Source organism: Bombus flavifrons, chromosome 7 (genome assembly GCF_040668555.2).
Source record: "Bombus flavifrons isolate JBK064 chromosome 7, iyBomFlav1_principal, whole genome shotgun sequence".
Classification (NCBI taxonomy): domain Eukaryota; kingdom Metazoa; phylum Arthropoda; class Insecta; order Hymenoptera; family Apidae; genus Bombus; species Bombus flavifrons.
The window spans coordinates 2,080,998-2,104,020 of record NC_138448.1 but is presented as its reverse complement, the minus strand read 5'-3'; the positions used below and the strand labels follow the sequence as shown (position 1 = coordinate 2,104,020).

General features: G+C 46.0%; 1 protein-coding gene across 3 annotated transcripts; it reads left to right on the top strand.

Annotated features, from left to right (window-relative positions):
* The first annotated feature begins 110 nt into the window (after window positions 1-110).
* Window positions 111-22,656, top strand: chm (lysine acetyltransferase chameau). Of its 3 annotated transcripts, none has more exons than XM_069116568.1 (13): window positions 111-315; window positions 415-883; window positions 965-1,210; window positions 1,294-1,557; window positions 1,638-1,817; window positions 2,488-2,857; window positions 2,943-3,237; window positions 3,308-3,552; window positions 3,654-3,840; window positions 15,432-15,525; window positions 20,142-20,288; window positions 20,455-20,561; window positions 21,147-22,656. In XM_069116568.1, exons 1-13 carry the CDS (start codon window positions 298-300, stop codon window positions 21,267-21,269), a joined length of 2,745 nt encoding a protein of 914 aa, XP_068972669.1. In that variant the 5' UTR covers window positions 111-297; the 3' UTR covers window positions 21,270-22,656. The 3 variants fall into 3 exon arrangements, with proteins under 3 accessions (XP_068972669.1, XP_068972671.1, XP_068972670.1); XM_069116570.1 differs by having other exon boundaries at window positions 112-315; window positions 2,569-2,857; XM_069116569.1 differs by having other exon boundaries at window positions 112-315; window positions 2,500-2,857.
* Window positions 22,657-23,023: the final 367 nt, after the last annotated feature.

Sequence of the window (23,023 nt, the reverse complement as noted above, 5' to 3'; positions counted from 1 at the left end):
ACTTGCAAATCAGCTAAAACATTATATACAAAGAGAAAGGGAAGGACAAAACAGTTATATCATTTTCAAACTAGCCCTAAGATTATATTACTTGTGCGCATAACTGTAATATATGGTATGTGTTAGTATGTTGTGAGTTTGTTATGTGTAAGCCAAAATATAAAATGGAAGGTTTGTTGCTTTGATCAAGTTTATTGTAAATAATTCTTCCGTACATGTCTGGGAGGTGTACAGATATTATTGCAGAAATGATGTTAAATACCGTTTGTTGCTTATTTAAGAGATAGCACTATAGAAATGACTCCAAAATGGAAGGTATATACATCTTGTACAGGTTATACAATCACTTTGACTTCATAGTTTATATTACATACAAATCTGAATTAATGTATATGTTATTATTATTAATAATAGGCCACTAGTTCAGAATCCACCTCAACATCAAGTTCTGGTTCTTCATCCAGTAGTTCTTCAAGTTCAGGCAGTGAATCTAGTTCATCCGATTCAGAAAATTCTAGCAGTTCTGCTAATAGTCAAAAAGCATCTGATACAGAAAGGACAAAGAGGAAAACAACACTTCCTCCTAATAGGCATGGCAAATCCAAAACTGACACAGTTACTACTCCATCTATAGAAAATAAAAACAAAGAAAGGGTACCACCAAAGAATAGACCTGTAGTGTATTCTTCGGAATCAGAAGAATCGCCAAGCAAAGTAAAAACAACAGCGAAGAGAAAACCACCAGCTAAACCAAAAGCAACTGCTACAGTAGCACCTGTTGTTAAACAACAGAGATCACCTGCTAAATCAATAGCTACTACAAGTCAACAAAAAAATGTACCAAATTCTAAATCAGTTGCTAACAAGCCAAACAAGCCTTGTAGTAAGAATATATATATTTAAAATCATTTATTTAAAGCAACTATAGTTTCGTTCAATAATTAATAATATACTTTCTCGACAGCCTCTACAAGTACTAATGGGAAAGTTCCTGATAAATCCACAAAAACAATTTCAGAACCTGTACAAAAGAAATTGAAAAAGAAAAGCATATTCAGCCCTGAAAATAGTAGTGAAAGTGACAGTGGTATTCCAACAAAAGCTAATTCAGCTAAGCCTATAAATAGTTCTGCAAAATATCAAAAAAATCAGCAATCTAAATCAAAACCAAATGACGCAAAACAGAAAACAGTTGCTCCAAATAGACCTAGTATGTAAATGTGACATCATTTCATAACATATACAATCATTAATATCATTAATAATTTCCAATTAATTATTTTATTGTGTTAGGTTTATTAACCAAGGCTGCACAATCACAAAAGTCAGATAGCTCCGCAAGTTCAAAGAGTTGTTCTGCAGGTTCGGGTTCATCAGGCTCGACAGATAGCAGCACTGACTCTGAATCATCAGAAAGCGTTGCAAGCCCACAGCCACAAGTGAAGAAAAAAGATACTCAGCCAAGTACAACAATAGGTGCTACCACAAATGTTTCACTAAAGCGACCTTCAGCAACAGTTGCTCCTGTAAAACCACAAAAGTGTACGAAACGACAAGGTAACTAACAGTTGGTGTTATTAACTCTGATCATTCTTTATAAATAAACAGAATGTGTTTTTTATTTTGCTTCCTTGTAGGTACAATAAAGAGCGAAGATGAAGCCGACGCGTCCGCTAGTGAAAAGGAGATGGATGAACATGGAGAAACGGGTGCGACGAAAGCAACAATTAAAGGCAAACGGAAGCTCCAGACTCGGAAAGGTAGCAAGTTTCTTCATCTTCAAACAAAAGCGGCCAGCGACTCGGAATCTGATACAGGTACGAATATATTTTGTACATGTATTTTATATAATAAGCTATCGAATGCGATATTTCATTACTAAGCTTATATTTCCTTCCTATCTCTTTATGTGTTATGTTTTCATTTAAAGAATTGATACTTTTTAAATACTGTCTAACATGTTTTACATTGTTACAAGTATAATTAGTTGCATATCCTGAGTATGTATTAGTTTTGGTTTGTTTTTTCCTGTGTCGTTTTGTACTGGACAACGTTGCTTTAGAACTTAGATTAATTAACCGTTTTCGTATTTTCTGTCTTCACAAGTTCAGTTCCTCCTACCGATCTTTTATAGCAACCTTATTGTGAATTTCAATATGTATAGGTAGATTGTTACTGTAGTACCACCGTTCTCTTGTAGTAAATATTTCTAGATACATTTCGATTAGTTAATTGGATAAAGTCAGAATTCTTAGCATGAGTATCTTGAAAAGAGGCGGGTAGAGAATTTTCTGCAGGCGGTGGATTTAGGACTCTATGCTGCCTCCTTAACACAAAAATGCAGTATTTGCGGTTCTGGATGGATGGATTGGACATATATGTGGGTCGTAGAAATCCTCTGGTCGATGGGACAAACATTTCGTATACAAAAAAGCATGTCCAAGGTGTCCTAAGATGCAGATACAGTCTTTTTGCTTACGGCGGCAGTATGGTTCTCAGGTACGAAAACGGTAACGTGTAAACGTATCCTGCAAATTCCCCTGATCCGGTGTGATTTATCGAGAGTAGCTGAGAGCAAGAGGAGTACCAGCAAATCACCTGTAAAACGTGCCGGCCCTAGTACCGCTGCCAGGCACTCGTCCGGGTCCAACAGAATATCACAGAATAGTAGTACGACGAACGCTATTAGCGGAAGATCTGGACAAGGCAATTATGGTCGTACACGCGTAAATAAGGAGAGAGAATGTCCCCTAGCGCCAACATGCGATTCTCGGGGTCATCTTTCCGGAAAGCTCGATTCGCATTTCACTTTAGAAGCATGTCCTTTGTACCATAACACTACGCCACAAGCTTGCGTGTAAGTGAGATTTAATTGGAATATAATAAACATGCTCTACCGGTTGCATTAGAAAGTAAGCAGTCTTTTTCTGTTTTCTTTGCAGAGAATTTTATAAAGATAGAAAAAAAAGAGAAGAAGAGAGGAAAAAGGCCGTAGCATGTTTGGCGAAAAAGTCTCCGAAAGGTTTACACCAAACAACAGAACAGCGCAATTATCAGCTGAAAGTGCGGGAAATGAGAAACAAGTGGAAGGGAAACACTGGCGATGGAAATGAAAGCGATAGCAGTTGCGAACTTCAAGGAAACGAGAAAGATCGTCAACCACGTTTAACGAATTTAACACCAGAATATGATTTAAAATTGTTTATGGAAGCGCAAGCAATCGCTAGTGAAAAAATTGTAAGTTGGGAAGTACTACTTTCTATTCTACTTTCTACACATACGAATTATACAATGTTTTTTCTTATAGGAGAAAGAATTGAAAGAATTAGATTATGATGGCGAAGGCAGAAATGGTGGCGGCACGCGAGTCATCGAGATGGGAAAATGGGAGATGGAGGTGTGGTACCAAAGTCCATATCCGGAGGAGTTTAGTCGTGCTCCAAAACTTTATTTATGTGAATACTGCTTGCGATACGCAAAAAGTCGTCAAGTTCTAAGGAGGCACCGAGAGAAATGTTTATGGAGACATCCGCCCGGTCATGAAGTATACAGGTTAGTAAATAAGTATAACTAATGCAGGCGTTGTACATTAAATTTATATATTTTCTCTTGTCTCCTTTTTATATATTCTGTGTTTCATTCTCTGTACACAGAAAGGACAAGATAGGTGTGTGGGAGGTTGACGGGAAACGCTATAAGCAGTACTGCCAAAATCTCTGCTTGCTGGCAAAATTTTTCTTGGATCACAAGACTCTGTACTATGACGTCGAACCTTTTCTCTTCTATGTGATGACTATTGGTGATTCTGAAGGTTGTCACACCGTCGGTTACTTCAGCAAGGTGAGTTTTTTATTTCATGTGATTAAATAAAAATAAAGCGATATAAAAAGAAAAGACTCTTGACCATAACATAAATTTTTTAATGCTAACATTCACGGTAAACAACCAACTCAATAATATCTTTCGAAGTGGATTTTAATTAACATTTGCACAATACGTGTTAAATTATAAAGTAAGTTGTAGGAGAACGAATGATGCAAGCGTCTTCTTGTTGTGAAACACTGGACAAATATTTTCATAAATCATTTATCAGGTTAAGATATTATTTTCCAATACGAATTGTGTAAACGACGGGTTACTAAATTCAAACGAGAGACGTTGCGATGTAGCGAAAGTGAAGAATGCCAATGAACCGTGCATTTGTTGATTGTATTCGATGCTGTTAAAAAATAAAATCAAGCGAGGTATAAAAGAAAAGTTCTCGGGGCGTTTCTTATTAGCACGGATCTCGTAGCGACAAGTTACCAACGGCGATATTAATGCCGAGCACGTGCTTGTACGTGCGCGACTGTGCATGAACGATGGTGTCTGTTGTTTTTACTTGTGTCTGTTAGCACTTGCGTAAATGGTGCCCACGTTTACGTGGTAGGCGTCTCTATCGTACGACCATCATGGTTGATATTAAAATCGTTTAGCCTATTACAATGTGACATTTTATCTCGTCTTCGTACTCTTCTTTTGATCAGTGATACACCAAAATATGACGTATCGACCTTTTCTTTCCTATCCATTATTGTGTCTCGTCGCAGGCATTATAACTGTTCGGGAAAAGGGAACTTTTGATACATTTTAAAGTAGACGTCATTCATTAAGGAGACATAACTTAAGAATCGCAACTCCAAAGCGAATAAGATATCCGCAATGATCGTAAAAATTGATATTCAAGAGGAGAAGATTACTATTGTTTTTATTTTGTGGTTTACTAGGCCCGTAATGGCATTCACGTAGCCTGTAGGGATTATACGAACGAGGGTGTGTATTGCGAAGAGGGTGTCTCGTATCCGTGACCCCTCTTTACCCGAGCACTCCTGGTCTGGTTGGCCAGGATGTCGGTGGGAGAGCGCCGTGCGCTACGCACGCCTATTTACTGCGGAACAGCATCGCCGGAGTCGAAATCTTTACCGACGTTCAATGACCTCTGACCCTGGCAAGACGCGCCAATCTACACCTTCCCACTCCTTTTCACTAAGGGAGGAAGGGTGACGAAAATTTCCTCCAGCCCCACGCAAACGTTTACGCCTGTCTCTTTCGTTCTTCTCGCCTCTGCAAAATTCTCATCCTTCTATCAAAGGATACCCCGACCTTTTTTTTGGTACTTGGCGTATTTTCCACGTCGACATTTGTTCGCCCGTCTTCTTAGAAAATTTTGAACGAGCTTTATTTTCCTTCGCTAAACTCGTTCTTCCTACGTAACTCGATATTGTTCCTGAAATACTTGCAGTGCATTCATCTCCTCGGCCAGGTTCTCGAAATTCCAGGGACACTGAACGTTCATCGTCCCTCGAATCATTGTTCTCTAGCTAGCTGCGACAGTCTCACGAAAATCGGATAATTCTATAATTTCGATATCGATCGTTCCGCTCGAATTACAACAGAAGAGCCGAAAACGTGTTCTTACAGGACAACAGATTGCGTTACACATCTTACAAAAGGGCGTACTCCGTGGCTCTCCGCTTCCTGCATCCGTAACAGCGGTGGCGGCGGCGACGCCGGCACAGCAGCAGTAGCAGTAACGCGGAGTCAAAATCTTTATAGACGTTCAATGACCCCGACCCTGGCCAGACGGTCGTAGGATGATGGTGGTGGTGGCGGTGGTAGTGGTGGTGGCGGCGACGTACAGAGAGAGGGATGACGGGGGTGGGTGGCTCTGGCGTACGTACGCTATGCGCTTACGACGTGCAGTACCAGGTGGATGGTTTATACGAGTGGGGGATGCCGAGGGCGGTGGTGGTAGCTGCTGCAAGGGGGATGATGGTTGCAGAGGACGATGGAGAAGGGATGGTAGGGCAGCAAGGGGAGAGAGGGCGTCGCCTGGCATCGGGTCGTCAACCTTTCTGCGGCACTGCGACGTCGGGGTCGTTATTATTTCCTCCTCCTCTTCCACCACCACCTCCTCCTCCTCGTCCGACACTTCCTACTCCCGTTGCTGCTACCTCTCTCTTACGTCTTTCTATGCTCTCGCCGCGTCGTCCTTCTCTCTGCACCAGCGCCATTTCTTCTTTCCTTCTCTTGCTTCTCATCTCATTTCTTCATGGTACCTGAAACCTCCGAAATTTTCAACTTCTTTTCCAAGTTTTCTCTTGCATCATCTCCATTCCATGACATCTTCGCTATCACGAATTTCGCCGTTGCCCCTCTGTTAAATCTCTTTGTTATCTACTCGCTCAATGTCTCGTCGTTTCTGCATTAACGAAAATTTTCAAATTCGCCAACTAATATTTGCCTGGACAAATTGAATTTTGCTTGCCCTCCTGGCTCTCCCTTTCGAGCAATCGTTTCGCGACCGCTCGGTCGAGACAGATGACTCGAATTGTCTTTCGAACAATTCGTGGAGAAGAAGGAAAGGGGAGTCTCGTTCGCGGAATCTATTGATCGAACGAACTGTCCGGTAGTACGCTAGGATATTTCTTCTTCATATCTTGCGGTTCTCCCCTTGGTTGACCTCGAATAATCCGGACATTGGCCTTGAGACTGGAGGCCATTGACCCGAGCTAGACAGCCATTGACCTTGAGTAATCCGTACATTGACCCGGCGCAGCGAACTAACTCGGGGAAATCTAGACGTTGACCTTGGGCGATGCTAGCTGCGACCTTGAATGATTCGCCCCACGTTTCGTCGAACGAGCTGCGTGGCAATGTGCACGCGGTGAACACGTTGAGAGGCGAGAAATCCGGTGGAAGTTTTCGCGCGAAAGTGAGGGGGGCAAAACGAACGAGCGAGCGGCGTTGCACCTACTGAATTTATAAATTTCGTTATTAACCACGCCATACACGCCTCCCTTTGGTACATTAACGCGCCACTCGGTGTGCTCATCCTGCGTGTGACGTAGAATTTTTATCAATTCCGAAGCAGCCGAGCAGAAATTAAAAGGGGGTCGATTCGAGGCGTGAACATTTACAGCTTCCGGCCGTGATTACTGAGACATGAAAAGAAGCTTCTCCGGCGAATTTCGAGAAACCCCTGCCTCTTTCTCGTTCATCGCTCTACGTTCAACCTTCTCTCAACCCCTAGCTTCCTTTCGTGCCACCTTGAGGACCTACTCGTCCTCGAAGGTTAAAGGAAAATATTGAAAACGATAAAGCAAAAAATAAAGAAGCGAGCTTCGAAACGGTTAAATATCGCAATAGGAGTGTAAAGTTATACGTATTACGTAGGAAAAGGACCATGTCTAACGTTCGTACGCAGATCCGGTGTAAGCGAGAGCGCACTGAATTAAACGTGTCCGTGACGGACGTAATACGTTTATGTCGCTTATAATTGTTTTTTACGACACAGACAATAATGACGTTCGTAATCGTAATGCAATACAGTTTATATATTCGCGAGGCCCGTATTCCTTTAGATCCCCGAAAAAGGAGAAACGCGTGTCACGTGAAATCCAGACGGAACCGGTTTTCGGGGCCATCGGGTCCAAGATACGCACAACGGGGCCCTGTCCTGCTCCTGAAATCCTTGTATATACCTTCCACTGTCCGAGGATCCAGCAGGCTGTTCTAGTAAAACGAGATTTTCAATAGCCTTCGTGTTCGATTCCGCCGATCATCCTCCACGTATCGAATTATAGACGATGCGTGTAATCGAGAGGATCCCTTCGTTATACTTGAATATACATACTTGAACGCGTTCTCCGTACTACGATTTTCTAGCAGAAAAATCCCCAAAAGATGTACACTGTCCGATCCTTTCGTTTCCACAGTCGAAAATCGTTTGCGACCTTCCGGAGGAACAAAGTAAAAATTAACCTGTCGAGTACGAAGGTGAAAAAAGTTTAAGACGACAGGAACTCGATACTTTTCGAAAAGCAAGCTCCTCCAATTAATGCGTCAATGAAGACGTATCTACTTCCAATATCCCCGGCCAGACATCGTCTCGGAGCAAGAAGGTTCGAGTCTCGGAGGCAAGGAAAGAATACACACAGGCTGAGCGTATGCGGCGTGTTCCGAGCAAACGAGACGACGGCATATCCTCTTACGTAGGTATTCCAGACAGGATCCCGCGTGAACGAAGAAAAAAAAAGAACGACGAGGAACACGACACGCATGTCGAACACCGGCACCTACACACCACAATACACTCATCCTTTCCTGCTGCCATGATACGGATGAAAGAGTGTCTCTCGATGGGGACAACGCAGAGTGTCTTAAAAGCGAGAATAAATCTGTGAGACGCGACATGGTGTATTCTAATCACGTTACTCTATCGAATTCGACAAATAGACACGGAGAATGTTCGATCGAAATGCTGCCGTTAGTACCGCAGTGTGGTGTAAGTACAGAACGATGATAATTCCTGCCTTCTGTAAGAAAAGTTCTGAAAGCTTTACGAAGTAAAACACTGTGAAAAAGGCGTTGAGAATCGGTAGACGGTGTATCCGTGAAGTCGCGACGATCCACGGCTACTCAGGACTCGTTTGCCTAACTTCCGGTGGTGCGCCAGTTAGCCCGTCACGAACCGTTCCACTGTATATGTCCTGAATAATGCATACAGAAATGGAGCGAGTGGGTACCTTCTAGAAACGAACGAGCAAATGAGAGAGAGAGAGAGAGAGAGAGAGAGAGAGAGAGAAAGAGGAAGGAAAGAGGCAGAAGAAACGAAAAGGAAAGATGTAAAAGGGAACACGCGGCGCAGAGAAAAGGATTAAGAGGGAGGTACCTATCTCTGAGCTTGCAAAAAGAGAGACAGATTTGCAGGTCGAAGAACGACGTTGGGCCGATGCTTGCAACGCAATAAATAGACAGGATCTGACAGCGTTTATATCTCCGAAAGAGGAAAGGATCCGGCAAAAGAGTGTGCACAAAAACGAATGAAAGCGAAGAGAGAACGTGAAGGATCGTGAAACGAGAGGAGCAAAAAAAGAAAAGAAAAAATTTATATGAATCGTTGGGGAGGAAGAAAGAAGAAAGTCATGGAGGAATTTAAACGGACGAGGATGTTGTTCTGAAAATTGTTGCGTTTTGCCTCCTTCTAAGTGGTTCTTTCGTTTCGACAATGAGACAACCGTACATGGGATGGGTGTATCTCGAATACGCGACTGTACAGTGGTTTTAAGAAGTACGTTTGTGATGAGACCATGTCGACTAGAATCAAAACGATTTTTATCGTATCAACCGTTAACGCGGCGGGGAAATTTAGCGAGGCGAACGCTTCTACCCTTTCGAGGAACGAGGATGAGGGCTGGTTGTACATAATATGTAAATAGTTGAAGCCCGAGGCATTTATACCCAAACGATGTATAAAGAAGGAAAGGATCAGACAGAGCGGTAACTGAAGAGGCGGGGAACGCAAGAGTGGAGGATGGAGGCTAAATATAAACGCCGGAGGATCGCTTTGAATGGCGGAAAAATTTGATTTTGCAGATAAATGTATTTGTTATGGAGCCGCTGGAAGAGAATTATAAAACGCGTCGCCTATGAGGTACAAAAACGGACGGGTAAACGCGAGGAAGGAAAAGACGATTGGACGACATATAGAAAAGATAAACGAGCCGAAAGACGAAAGTAGAAAGCCGCGAAAGGACAAGTCGACGAGGAAAAGAAAGAACGAACGAAGGAGCAGAGGCGAAGATAAAGGAGACAAAGAGGAAAGCGGCTGGAAGGAAGGTGGTCAAAGAATCGGTCAATTTTCCTTAAAAATATCCTACAGGCGTGGTGCGAGGCGGAAAAGGGAATGAGAGAGTGGAAGGGGAGAGGTGGTGGCGCGCGAAAGGGACTGCAGGAAAGCAGAAAAGGAAAGGGATGACGTAGGGTAACATGGGAGTACGAGGACGAGTAGTAGTAGAGGTCGTCGATACGATACGCGGCGGCCTCTTGGAGAAGAGGTTGGGGTAGGCTCGCCCAACCCTCCACCTCCATCCACCTCGGTCGGACTTCCCCTCGACCTCTCCTCTTTCCTCCCTGCAAAACCTCACCCCGACCGGGGTCGATCGATGCCAGACAGTCCTGTTCACACGACCAAATCCCGCCGAATACACATCGTCCCTAGAAGTTGGGGTAGGGTAGAGCTCTAGCTCTAGTCCTCCTCTTCCTTCACATTCTCCTTCTCCTCTTTCATCTCCTACATCTCCTTGCGTTCGCTATGTCGTCGCTACGAGTTTTGCTTGCGCTTCTCCTTCGTGCTGTTCCTCCTTACCCTCCGCCCCTTTAATTCTCTTTTCGCGCGTACTCGACCACGATGTCATTATCCACGTCGTGTCTCATGACAGAGAGCCGCAAGTGTGTCGTCGTGGTTTCCAGTTTCCTGTACCATCTTTTGCACGTCACCTTCTCTGTTTCTTTCTATCATTTGGTTACGAACGCATTAAAAAAAATCCACGTGGCTAAGCTTCCTACTAATGTTTCCCGAGCTGAGTACGGTCAGCACCCGTGTCGCGACATCAAACGCGACATCGTCGTCGCCCTATGCCGATTCCACCAGGCCCGACAGGTTCTTCGGATGTTACTGCTCGTTTTCCTTTTAGACCTTGACCTTTGTTCTCGGCCAACCGTCTTCGACGATCGCATCTCTACGCAGTTTCGTTTTACATCGCTGCAAAAATACTCGCGGGCGAACGAACAGAGAATCGAGTTATACACACACTGCTCGATCTCGCGTTTTTCAACGGCGTCCGAGATTAGCGAGCACTAATCTAATGACAAAAATACATTTCTCGAGGGGGAAGCCCATATTCCGATCGTGTCTAACTACGTCTCTGACGTCCACATCGTCCCTGTAGCATCCGTTTGCGCATGGGTGGAATTAAACAACGTATACGTCGACAGCGTTCCACTCGTCCACGGAATTAATAGACATCGACGCGGCATTGATCAGATATCGGCACAAGAGCTTTCCTTTTCTCAATACCGTAGGATCGTATAAAAGCTCATTGTTCCAGCCGCAGAAATGGCCATTTCGAAATTCTTTACCGTCCCAGGCAGCGTAGCTCTGCGTCTTCGTTTTACGATCAACGAGCCATCACGAACAGCTATGTCGAAGAAACTTTCAATCTATAGTCTTCAATACAGTTATGTTCGCATTGACATTGTACCAAAGAGTGGTCGTATGAACACGGAAAACAAGAAATGTTTCGATACTCTTGACCGTGTCAACAAACTCCACTCTAGTTACTAGAGTCCGAGGAAAGTTTCGATTTTTCCTCGGATGTACAAAGGACTTTCGGCTGTTCGTTGGCCGAACGAAGGTCCGTTGGATTAATTTACCGTTGAACGGTAAATGTATACGCAGGAAATGTACAAGGGGTTCCGAGCGAACAAGCGAACGGACGAACGCGCTTTGGGTTCGGGCCAAAAGGAAAGCGGTGTTCGCTCCAAAGGAGCGAGGGGAGCGAAGGGACGGAGATAATTAATAAGTCCGCAAAATTTTTCGCACAGGGGACGATGGACCAGCGGAAACCTATTGGGGAGTCGTGACAATTTCTCTTTGGATTTAGAGGAACGATGGTGTGCTTGGGTTAAACCGTAGAGCCGTTAAACCCTCTGCTTTTTCGAATACGTACCTGCCATTGATATTGAATTTACAATGTCCCAAGGGACAGCCCTCATCAGATACGTTCGACCGAGAACTCTCTAGTTTCTGGGTAGGTGGTCCATCTTTTTGTTCCTTTTTTACTTTATTTTTGTCCATAACTGGCCATAAATCCCAGTTGTCATCGGTACAATCGCGAACGAGCAAGGATGCGTTTGGACGTTAACGAAATTTCTCCTAGCAGCTAGTTCGTGAACATTTTCGTAGATTGCCTTGTAGCGAATATTTTCTGCCCCATTAGAGGCAAACTCGTACGTGAAAGCAGTCAATTTCTCGCGTTCCGATCTCGCCGAGTACACGGAACTTCGCGTACACCCCGTATGTCGAGAGGAACGCTTTGTTCGGTATAAAGAAAGTGGAGGAGGAAACTCGGTGCATCTAAATATAGAAGTGACCGTCGCGAAGAACTGTATAACCTTTAAGCAACGTTCACACCATATGCCGACCATGTACCATCGAGAAATTCATCAAGCAATCGAAAACAGAGTAACTTGGCTGCTAAACGATCAATGAGAAAATTAACCTTGCTTTTGTCTCTGTTACGCTAACCTCTAGTAACCTCATTATCGTATCTAATCGATAAACTCTCTTTGAATTCCATGTCCTGATACGAAATCGCCGCAAGTGCGAACAGCTCTCTGTCGCGACAAATCCGCCGGGAGAAAGGAAAAGAGAGGATTATTAGCTAGATCTCGTTACCCCGCCACGTAGACGTTCGTTCACCTACGCGTATATATCACTTGCGCAGCAACGTCCCGCCTATGCGACGTGTTTATAAGCGGTCGGGGATCGAGGTGAGACAGAACGAACAGCCGGTCGATCGGTCGCGTTCCGATGCCTCTGTCGTTGCGCGTTCTTACTTCATGACGCGACGATACGCAGAAAAGAGTACTGACCGGTCGAAAGACTTTTACGATCGACGTTAGACAACTACTTTCTACGACCGCGGTCGCGATCGATAACGACCGCTGTAGAGATCGTTGGATAGGAAACTACGACGCGACGCGTTCCTTATCATTGGCCGCGAGTCGAGTCGCGTCGCTTTGTTCGTGAGACTCGCGATCGTCCGGTAAACAACCAAAGGAGAATTCCAGGAGGAAAAGAAGCGGAAGAAATAGCGCGAAAATTCGATCGAGAATCGTCGCTGCGAGGCGTAATCGCAACACGATACGGAAAAATTTATAGCTTTCGACCCGTCTTCTCGTTCGACGTCTGTAATTTATGGAAGTAATCGCACGCTTTTAGCTACCACGATTATGCACCGACGAGCGCGTTCGTCTGTAGGGCATCGGATATTTCCAATACGAAAGTAGCTTTTTGTTGGCTATCTCGACCTAGAGACATTCGTATCGAAGAATGGAAGGACGATTGGTTGTCCGGATGGTCAGAGTCACCGGTGGCAATTAATACGCGCCACCTTGCCGCGTTACGTGGATGAAAAGAGACGGGAGGAGACCGAGTATCGATTCTCCGGTCCGCTATATCTATAAAAGAAGCTGTACCGAATTCATCTTGGCGTAGACTCGAATCGAGCGTCGTGCTTTTGGAATGTCAGGCTCGAAAAGAGGCTCGCGATCCAAGCGTCTGACTCATGGAGTCGAATGTTAATCGATCGACCGCGATTTTCCTCTCCTTAAGCAGAAAGACTCGAAGGGACACACGGCTCGTTTCGCGACGACGTGACTCGAGCCGGCGTGGCCGATCGATTTCGTCGAATCGTTTCGTCGTCGGTAGTAGCCTTCTCTCCGGGGGACGAACAGACAGAAACGAAAAAAGAGGAAAAAAGGAGGAAAAGCGATGTGTAAGGGGCTTTCTTGCGTGGAACTCGTACAGTGGGGACTCGGAGACGTCCCTGAGTGGAGCAGAGACTACTGGCCCAAGGACGTCGCGGGGCCCAGATTCTACCCTTCTCCTCTCCTTCTCACCAGCTCGCGTTCGTCTCTCCTTTTTCTCTGTGTCCCTCTCCAATGCTCTCAGATGCCACGAACACGTTTCTCCGGATCTCTTCGTCTTTCTAAAAATTCATCCGAGTTGCGTATCGCGGCTCTGGCGTATTTCGTCTTTGGCTTTTAGCAATTGGATCGACTGACTAGTCTATCGAGATGGCTGTCTACTACACACTCGTACATAGGGCCCACACCTTTCATCTCTTTTCTGCGCTTTCACCCCTCCCCCTACCAGAATCTCTTTCTACCCTGTATATGGCTCTCCTTTCTCATCCTACGACCAACACAGACACACAGCCAGGTACTGTACATAGACGTGTCCGTACAAGCATGGGCGAGTCTTCTCGAGTTGTGTCCTTCGAACCGTTGCTGCCCCACTCGGCAGTTAGCAACAGCACGGCTGCCACAGCCGGAAATACCGGGTGTTCGAGTCGTACTGGGCCCACTGCTGCCCGACGAAATGGGACCAAGGGGCGTGCAATGATTAACAACGGCGGACTCTATGTGCTATGCTCCCAAAAGTATCAACCGTGGAACCGCGAAACGCGGCGAACTTTCCTTCGAGCCAACTACGCGATCTTCGAAGGTAGCCCCAATTTCCATTCGAAATCTTGGCCCGTGGTTGGTGATAAACGAAGCTTATCGTAAAAACGCGGCCGATAATCCAGCTTCCGAGATTAAGCGAAACCGCTTGTTTTTTTTAGCGCGACGAATCAAAGGAGATCTTTCTTTCTTCTGTATTGCGATGGACGGTCGTTACCTAGCCGAACTGGTATCCCACGATACGATTGTCGCCTCCATTGGTTATTTTTTTTTATACACGTATGTGCCGATCTTTCTTTTCCTATATTCCTTTTTTACTTTCCGTCGAATGCATGCCACCTCTCCGCATGCACCTCGATATGTACCAAACCGATTTGCTCAGTGGGAAACGTTGCGAGAGCTAAAAGATCGATGGCAATCGAAACAATCGAAATTCGTGCATAGAACCTTGGTCACGTGTCACCATACTACGATTTCCTTACTCCGAGTCCATCGTGGACACTCCCATGAATTTAGTATAGATGTAATTTCACGCGAAATTTATCTAATCTGCCGTTGGCAGCGATACACGTAGAATGCATACTATCCGTAGGTGTACGCCCACTCTGGTGTCACGGTAAAAATACGTTCTCGAAAAATGGACGTGCTCATTCGCAAGGCAACCGAGGTCTATATTTAAAACGAGATATTTCCATCATCCCGTTTTCACCCGTTTCTCCGATCGACCATTCCTTGCGAAAAGCCAAATTCGACCGTACAGAGACGGAGAAGGACCGTTTAATAAAACACATTACGATTTCCTCGAACGAGGCGTCGCGTCGTCCAAAATATCGTTAACCCATTGTGTTTTTCGCGTGACGAAGGTCGCGACGCGACGCATTTTCGTCGCGTTAACGTCATAATAGCCGCTGATTGTGTCTACTGCACACGCAGTCGCCTGGCCGGAGCGTGTCGTGCGTGCTAACGACCGTGCTACTAGAGAAAATATTATTTCACTTTTCCACGTAAACACGCCTGTCTTTCGACCTTTGAAATGCAGCCCCGATAGTCAGAGTGGCTTCATTCCGTGCGTCATCGGGATAATGAAGAAAAAATCGTTTCTTTCGGTCTTTGACGTCTCTCCGTGATGCCGCCTCGTTTTTCATTCTCCTCGCGTTGTCAAATAAATGATTTGGGAGTGGTCCAAGTACGATGTATGACTAACGATAAAATAATCGAATCCAATTTCCAAACAGAGTAATACGTATAACGAATGTCGAAATAACAAAGAATTTATCAATAATTTCGGACACGTACATATGTATACCAAAGAGATTGTCAGTAAGAACGGATACATAAGATTTTCACTCGTTATGTTCCAGGAAAAGAATTCTTTTCTCAACTACAACGTGTCCTGCATTCTGACGCTGCCGCCTTATCAACGTCAGGGATACGGCCGACTGCTGATCGACTTCAGTGAGTATACTCGTACGAGTTTTTACAGCGTTCAGACCGCTCAACCTTGGCGAGTCCAAGGAGACAGAGTATGACGACATCCTTCCGAATGAAATCGAAAGGATAGCCGAATTAGGAACCGGAGTTTATAGGAACGCCTCCGCGGTTTCCGTGGCATGATTTCTCTTCGACTCTTGCGGTCTCTGCGATTGAAAGGCCTCGTCTGGCACGCGCTACCGAAATACCTCGATGCCCGACAAACGACGGTCTCCATGGTTTCCTGTCATTAAAGAACCGCAGCCATCCAAAGGTGGCGCCTAAGTCCAAATCGCCAAAAGCTTTAAACAGCGACTCCTTCTCATGAAATGCGTCGTTCGTCGTTCAGTTATCGTAAATGGATAGATAACGCGTATGACCATCTTGTTTTGTTTAATCTGTACGTAACGATTGTACGACCAGAGGCGACGGTACCGATACGTGCGACACGAAGGTTCCTCAAAGAGGCAAGAAAGAGAAAAGAAACTAAGCGCGCGTACGCGATCGATTCGTGTGTCTCGGTTGTTCGCCGCGTTTCAATTCAGCGATCCGGATATAAAGAACGGAAAGGTCCGTTTGCCCGTATTGTCCCCTATTTACGCGTCTGGGAACCTCGCAAGAGAGAAAGAGAGGCTAATGCGAAAAGGAGGAAAAAAGGAAAGAGAAGAAAAGAGAACAAGAAAGAAAGAAAGGAGGGGAAAAAAGTACAACGGCGGTGAGTTACGAGCATCTCCGTTGGCGTAAAGTCGCTCGACTCGAAAACCCTCTTCCGGCGTCCGCGGCGGGCCCGCGTGTACACCGCGAAGCGTAGCGTTGATAATTAAACGTGGGCTTTTTGCCGTGACGTCATTTTCATTGATGCCGACGAGTCGGGGCAGAAGTATGGGTCGCGCTCGTAGGGGTAGCACGTCAGACTCTGGGAGAAGGGAGGACGGGGCTAGAGAGCGAGAGAAGGAGTGAAAGAGAAAGAGGTGGCTGGGCTTGTGGGTCGACGTACTATGCGTCGGACGAGAGTCGTTGGAATCGTAGTTGGGGGTTTTAGCCCTGGCAGCTTTTCCACAGGGGATGCCGCGCGTCGCGGCGCGAGAGACGTTACTTGGACTCTCTCTCTCTCTGGTGGTGGCAGTGGTGATGGTGGTGGTGGTGGTGTGTCGATGCTGCCGGTGCTAGAAGTGGCGGCGCGATGGTAGTGGTGGTAAAATGGTAGCACGGTGGTGGGAAGGATCTCGCGGTGGTAGTGGTGACGGATAATGGAGAGCGTAGGTTGGAGTGGAATGGTTAGCGGAAAGTGCGACGCCCGGCGTCTCGCCGCATCGATCGACCCCCACAAACCCTGTACAGTTGGCCGCTGCCGCGCTGTACCTGCTGGTGGCTTATACACACGAGCACCGCCGTACCGGCGCGCGTACACGCACACAGTCGCGAACGGGATTCGTCTGGCGCGCGCGGGGTGTGTCTGATGCATCTTGTTCCATGGAGAAATTTCTAGCAAAAATTCGATAGAGACGGTTTCCCTGGAAATTCGCTAGCTACCTGCTGAAACGCGCTGCGTTCTTGTCCTCCAGCTACCTCTTGTTCTCTCGTATTACGCGTGGGATCGGAGTTACAGGCGGACCACGTGCTCGCATAACTCGTGGCTGCTACCTCCGCATCGAAGGAGACGTATGTTGCGCATGAATCGCGATACCCGTTCGTCGATACAACGCGGCATCCAAGTTCGATCAAACAATACCGATAACTGACACTTTAGCAAGTGCTAACGAATTGTCTGGTCAGACACACCCTCAGCATCCTTCTCGGACTTGAGAAAAGAGGAGAAAGAGAAAAGGAGGCAAGCAGCGAGATAGCACGGGCCGGCCCTACAATGATTTCCACCTGGTTCGATTGGAAACGGCATAGGGCTCGCGATCGTATGACCTCCGGTGACCTCGCCCCACGGAAGCCTCGTAGGGCGGAGGATTGGCAGGGCTACCGACGCCCTTTTCCTCCTCGTAGGGCAGCCAACACGCAGTGGAGAGGTATGAGAGTCCACGAAGCTTTCCCCTACCGAGCTGCTGTCACGCCGATCCATCCACCCTCCCCTGCTGCTGCTACCACTGCTAGTGCCGCTTCCTCTTCGACCCTCGCCTCCTCGTTATTCTCTCGTCCTTCCAGTCAGCGTTGCCTTTCTTCTTGCTCGATTTTCTACCACCACCTATACCACCGCCAGCATCCAGCGTTCCGCGCCGATCCCAAAACTCTGCAAACTGAACGAACGCGTAATGAATGCGCCGCTACCTTCCCGGAGCTATCCCTGTGCCACCGAGAAACAGAGAACGCACCGTAGTAGCAGAATCGGGACGCGAAGAACGAGGAAGAGAGAGACAGAAGCGCGCGATTCCAGAGAATCGAAGAGGAGGTGGAAAAGAATTGAGAGAGGGTGGCGGTGACTGCGGAGATAGAGGGTAGACCGTCCGTCCTATCTTTGTCCATGGAAGGTAGCGCGCGGGGTCCAGCAGCCTGGAGGAGGAGGAGAAGGATGGTCGTTGAACCCCTCAGCCTCCAGGACATCCTGGAATAATCCCGGCACAGGACCGGTCCTCGTGAGCTGCTCGGATACTCTGTAAAAATCGCCTCGCCTCCCTTTTGCCGTACTGCTCTCCCAACACCTGGCAGTATGTTCTCTTTCTCCCCAACCCTTCCTTACTCTTTCGTACCTTTGCTACGCCGCTTTTTCTCCTTCTTTTTCTTTCGCCTTTAATCGCGAGACACTGTTATCGCGTTGACCTCGATTATTCGGATAATGAGAATTCCGCGGTTATTTCGGGAACGTTGCTGAGCTTGTTGGAGATGTTTCCGCGAGGATTTCGCCTGACCACTGCTGGTCATTGAACTTTACGGTTTCCGCATGTTCTGGAAACCGACATCGACGTGTCTGAGAAGCGGAAGAGCCGTCGTTATCTCGAACGTAAAAGAGAACTATAGGCGATCGGAGTTTGCCCATTCCGTGCATAAAAGCATCGAAACTTTCTCGTTCGACGTCGTGCTCGTACTCCGATCGACTTTTATTTTTGGAAAAATACCAACAAAAGTTCCAGAAATCTGTGCCGTACCTATATTTCCTGGCATTTAACGTACGTTGTGCTGCGAACGATTCGAGGACATAGCCCCTTTCGAAACGCGTTTTCGAGTGCACATGCACGTTCGTTACAAAAGTTCTCTCTGCTAGACTGCATTGAAATAGCCACTGGAATATTCTCGGATCAATGGTTTCGCGTGTCTTTTTAGGAATAACGGCATACCGATGCGAAATCAATACAGGCCGCGCGTGTCTGCTTCTTACGAAATATAACGGATGACCCATAAACGAAGAAATCTCTTTAGTCCCGCACCGCCGATGCAATTTATTTAATTAGTTAATTAGTTCACGCGTGAGGAATGAGAAACCTTAAACGGCGGCTCGTGTCGCGATTCGTTCAGCCGTCTTGTCTTTCTCGTGCGCCGAAAGTAGCATCGACGGACATGGTCTAATTGCAATAGCTAAGAGAGGGAAGAGCAGCGCGAGATTTCACGAACATTCGAAATCGATTCGAGAATCCTCTCTTCCGACTGTTCTTTCTGACGATTTTTCGCGGATAGGTACCTACACCGTCGTAGGATACATCGGACACAAACGAGGCGTGACGAACATTCAACCAGACTCCTGAAGCAGCCGGACATCGCCAGTGCCGTATACTTCGACAAGTTCCCAGAGTTTTCTCCATTTAGGAACACTAGGAATTTTAATCGCCGCACTTATTATCGCGCCAATCGTTTTTTTTTTTTCTCTTGTCCTTACAAACTAGTTTTATAAATAGATTCGTGACATTTACTATGAATTAGCCTCGATGGAAATAGCATATCCTAGACCAAGTTGAAATGATTTTCGATACGGCCCTGGCGCCGCGGCATTTCATCCTTCGTCGGTCACTGACACCAGAAATGGCTTATAGTGGTGGCGTCGATTCAGGATGGAGACGTATATTATGTGTGTGCACGTGAACGCGCGCATGGTCTCTGTACCTATGCGGCTTCGACGACCACCGGTATCTCGTGCAATTGGAATTTCATAGTCCATCTAGTGGTCCGTGCACAAGGGCGTAATGTAGTGCCCAAGTAACGAGAGGATATTACGGAGGAAATGATAACAAGTTTCTAGAAGTTGTTACTTCATTCTTCGTACAAATTCGGGAAAATTCTACGATAAACTTCGCAGAATATCGATTAACGGTCGAATCGGAGGGTTCGTAATAGAAGAGGAAGACACTTTCTAGTCGATTTTTATCTTTTTCCAAATGAAAAAGGAGATGCTTTTAACGAAAACTATGTAAATTTTTATTCCGCAATAAGTCAGAACATGTATAATATCCGTTACACATAGACCCTGAAATGTACGTAGCTCCTTAAAAAGTCAAAAAATTTGACGTGGGTCGTTTTTGTTAAAACATTTGAGATCGATCACCGCGTTTCACCAGCCGTTTATTGATCTCTTTCCCCCCGCGATATCTCATCGATCACGCGCGAACAAATTCCTGCCAAACAAACCGAACAAAAATGAAACGCTATGTCTATGTTTTGTACAGGTTACTTATTGACCAGGGTGGAGAAAAAGATTGGCTCGCCCGAAAAACCTCTGTCGGATCTGGGCTTGATCTCATATCGTAGTTACTGGAAGGACGTTTTGCTGCAGTACCTCTGCAATTTCGGGGGCAAGGAACTCTCTGTTAAAGGTAACACAATACCGGCCGCGGAGCACACGCCTTGCACGCTTTTAACTGATTTTACAAGATGCGTTATTTTAAGAGCGCCGATACAGAGAAGGAGATCGTGCATTGTCCGAGACATTCGAATCTCTCGACGCTATGCATTCGCCCCGTTTTGCATATTGTTTTTCAGATATCAGCAAGGAGATGGCTATTGACTCATACGACATCGTCAGTACACTGCAGGCTCTCGGTATGATGAAGTACTGGAAGGGAAAGCATATCATTCTGAAGAAACAGGTAAGCCGTTCATTGTTATTCTAATTTGCCCCGAGGCTCCTAACAGAGAGAGGATTTCCCCCGTGCAAGGATAGTTTGTCTTACGTCTCCCCATTTCTCTCGAATCAGCTCCAGCGTGTCATCGAATCTCATGATTCGTAGAGGCCAGCTCTTGAAGCAGATATTCGTTACGAAATCATCGGCTAACGTGGCTTCGTTGTTCCAAACTTATACGCTCGTAAATTACGTTAAACAGTTTCCGCGGGGGGAATCAACCTCTCAGAACTCGCCACGCAACGGAGAAACGGTATTGCGCATGGTTCCGCAACGGTCCTTCCTTTTCTTCGCATTCGATTTCTCTCACCCTTCATGGTCGAGGTAAAATGCTAATAGACTTCGAAATCAAAGTACCAATGGTCAAAGAGCGATATCGCAATTGAAGTGGCGGTCGATAGTCAAAGGGTCAAAAGTGTATACCGTTTCTCCGTACGATTGGTCGAGGTGTTCCGCTAAAAAGGAACGATTTCCAAGAGAGGAGTCGTCGTGTCACAGGAAACGAATAGAAAAGCGAGGCGAACCAGTGGAGAACCGTTGAAATAATTTCAGGACGTGATCGACGACTATAAGGAGAGGGTGAAGAGACGGGGGCCCGTCTACAAAGAGATCGATCCGGAGTGTCTGAAATGGAATCCCTTCCAGCCTCCCAAGACGCCCTCCGCCTCGAACTAAGGCTTGCAGCAGGAGCCAGGAATGACGCCGACGCCGACGACGGCCTTCCCCTTCTCTGTCTCTTTCCGCTTCTCTCACACGCTGGTTCATCGGTGTCGACCAAGGGCGGTGGTCGATCTCTTTCTTCTCTCGATCGTCTCCTTCGTTTTTCCCTCTTCCCTACTCACTGGCAACCTCTGTCCTTCTTTTTCGCTTTCTCGACCGTTCTCGTTGCCTTTCGCGAGACTCGACCAAGTCATGAGCCACGTCGCGTGGATTTTATGCTCACGACCGTACGGTAAAACCCGTGAAAATCCTTCGAGAAATTCTTTCTCGGGCGCAGCCTTCGAACACCTCTGCGTGACACCGAGGTCAACGAGTGAACAGTATTTTCGTGGCGACATTTGATTACCTGAACATCGAGCTTCCCGATCCGTTCAACTTGCCGATCGTGTTCCGATTATTTATTCGGTAACGACACAGCAGGAGAGGTAGAATCACCGCCCATCGACAAAATCAAGTTTTCGTAATCAAGAACCAACGAGGATACAATCGTTAATGTCGTTCGTCGATTTCTCACGAGCAATAATCCACGGTTCGATTATCACCGTTCGTACAACGTGCAACCAAAGCGTCACACATGGTAAAGCATTTCCACGATTTTCGGTAGAATGCGGTGGAAATACACCGCGGCGTGCTTATAGCCGGTTCAGGTAAGAGAGATACATTATTGATCGTGCTAGCGAACTGTGTGCGTGGCGAGCTGCAAAACAACGAGTTTCGAGCGTAGTACGAGAGGTCCGACGTCCTCGGTTGGGCCTGATAGGCTACGTGAAAATAACTCCGAAAACTATCAAGTCAAGGTTGCACAGAATCGATATAAACAAAGCGTTCCTACGATATGTCGATCGACGACGATCGTTTGAAAGCATCTCTTTTTCTTTCGAATGCCACGATTCTACGGACGATCGCTGATTCTACGAACGTTTACAGACTGTTCACGCAATAGCGAATGTAACATGTAAGGAAATACTGTAAGAGGATAGGTGTTGAATATCGAACTGGATGAATGTTACTCACATACGCGCATACACACGTACGATTAATGGAATGAGAATTCTTTGTTCGTATTTTTAATTCGTTTTATTCGTTCTAAAGAATTTGATACAAGTATTCGGGTTGAGAGACACTGCGCGTTTATCGTTACAACGGAAGAACGTTTGTGTCACGCATAAGTTTTTTCTGCGGATACTGTAGAATTTGTTGCAACGATCTTCCAATTATCGATGGCTCCCTTCGTTGACCAAGAGCCGGCTACTAGCAATCTGTAAATTAAACGTGTTTCATAATTGTGTATGTTATAAGATGTACAATACTATTTATAAAAATAAAATTTTTATCGACCGAACCAATGCAGTGTGTATACAATTCCAATGTATATATATCCTCATATGCAACCAACACAGTGAATTCAAAACTTTTATGACGCTGTTACAGAAAAACAAGCGATTCTGACAACGATAGAACTTTGCTCAACTCCCGTGTCTGCGGCGTGCTGATTTCTCGCGAGCAGTTGCGATATGTGATTTCATGGAATCGACGAGGACGACGAATCACACGCGTCTGATTCCACGCCTCGTTGCCGGTGTAAATTATTTACGTCATTAATCGTACAATTTGTTTTTCACGACTGTTACGTAAGAATGCCTATAAGATATTATAACAAAAATTTGAAGACGTTCCTTGCGTGTGAAAATTTTTGTCCTTTAGCAAAC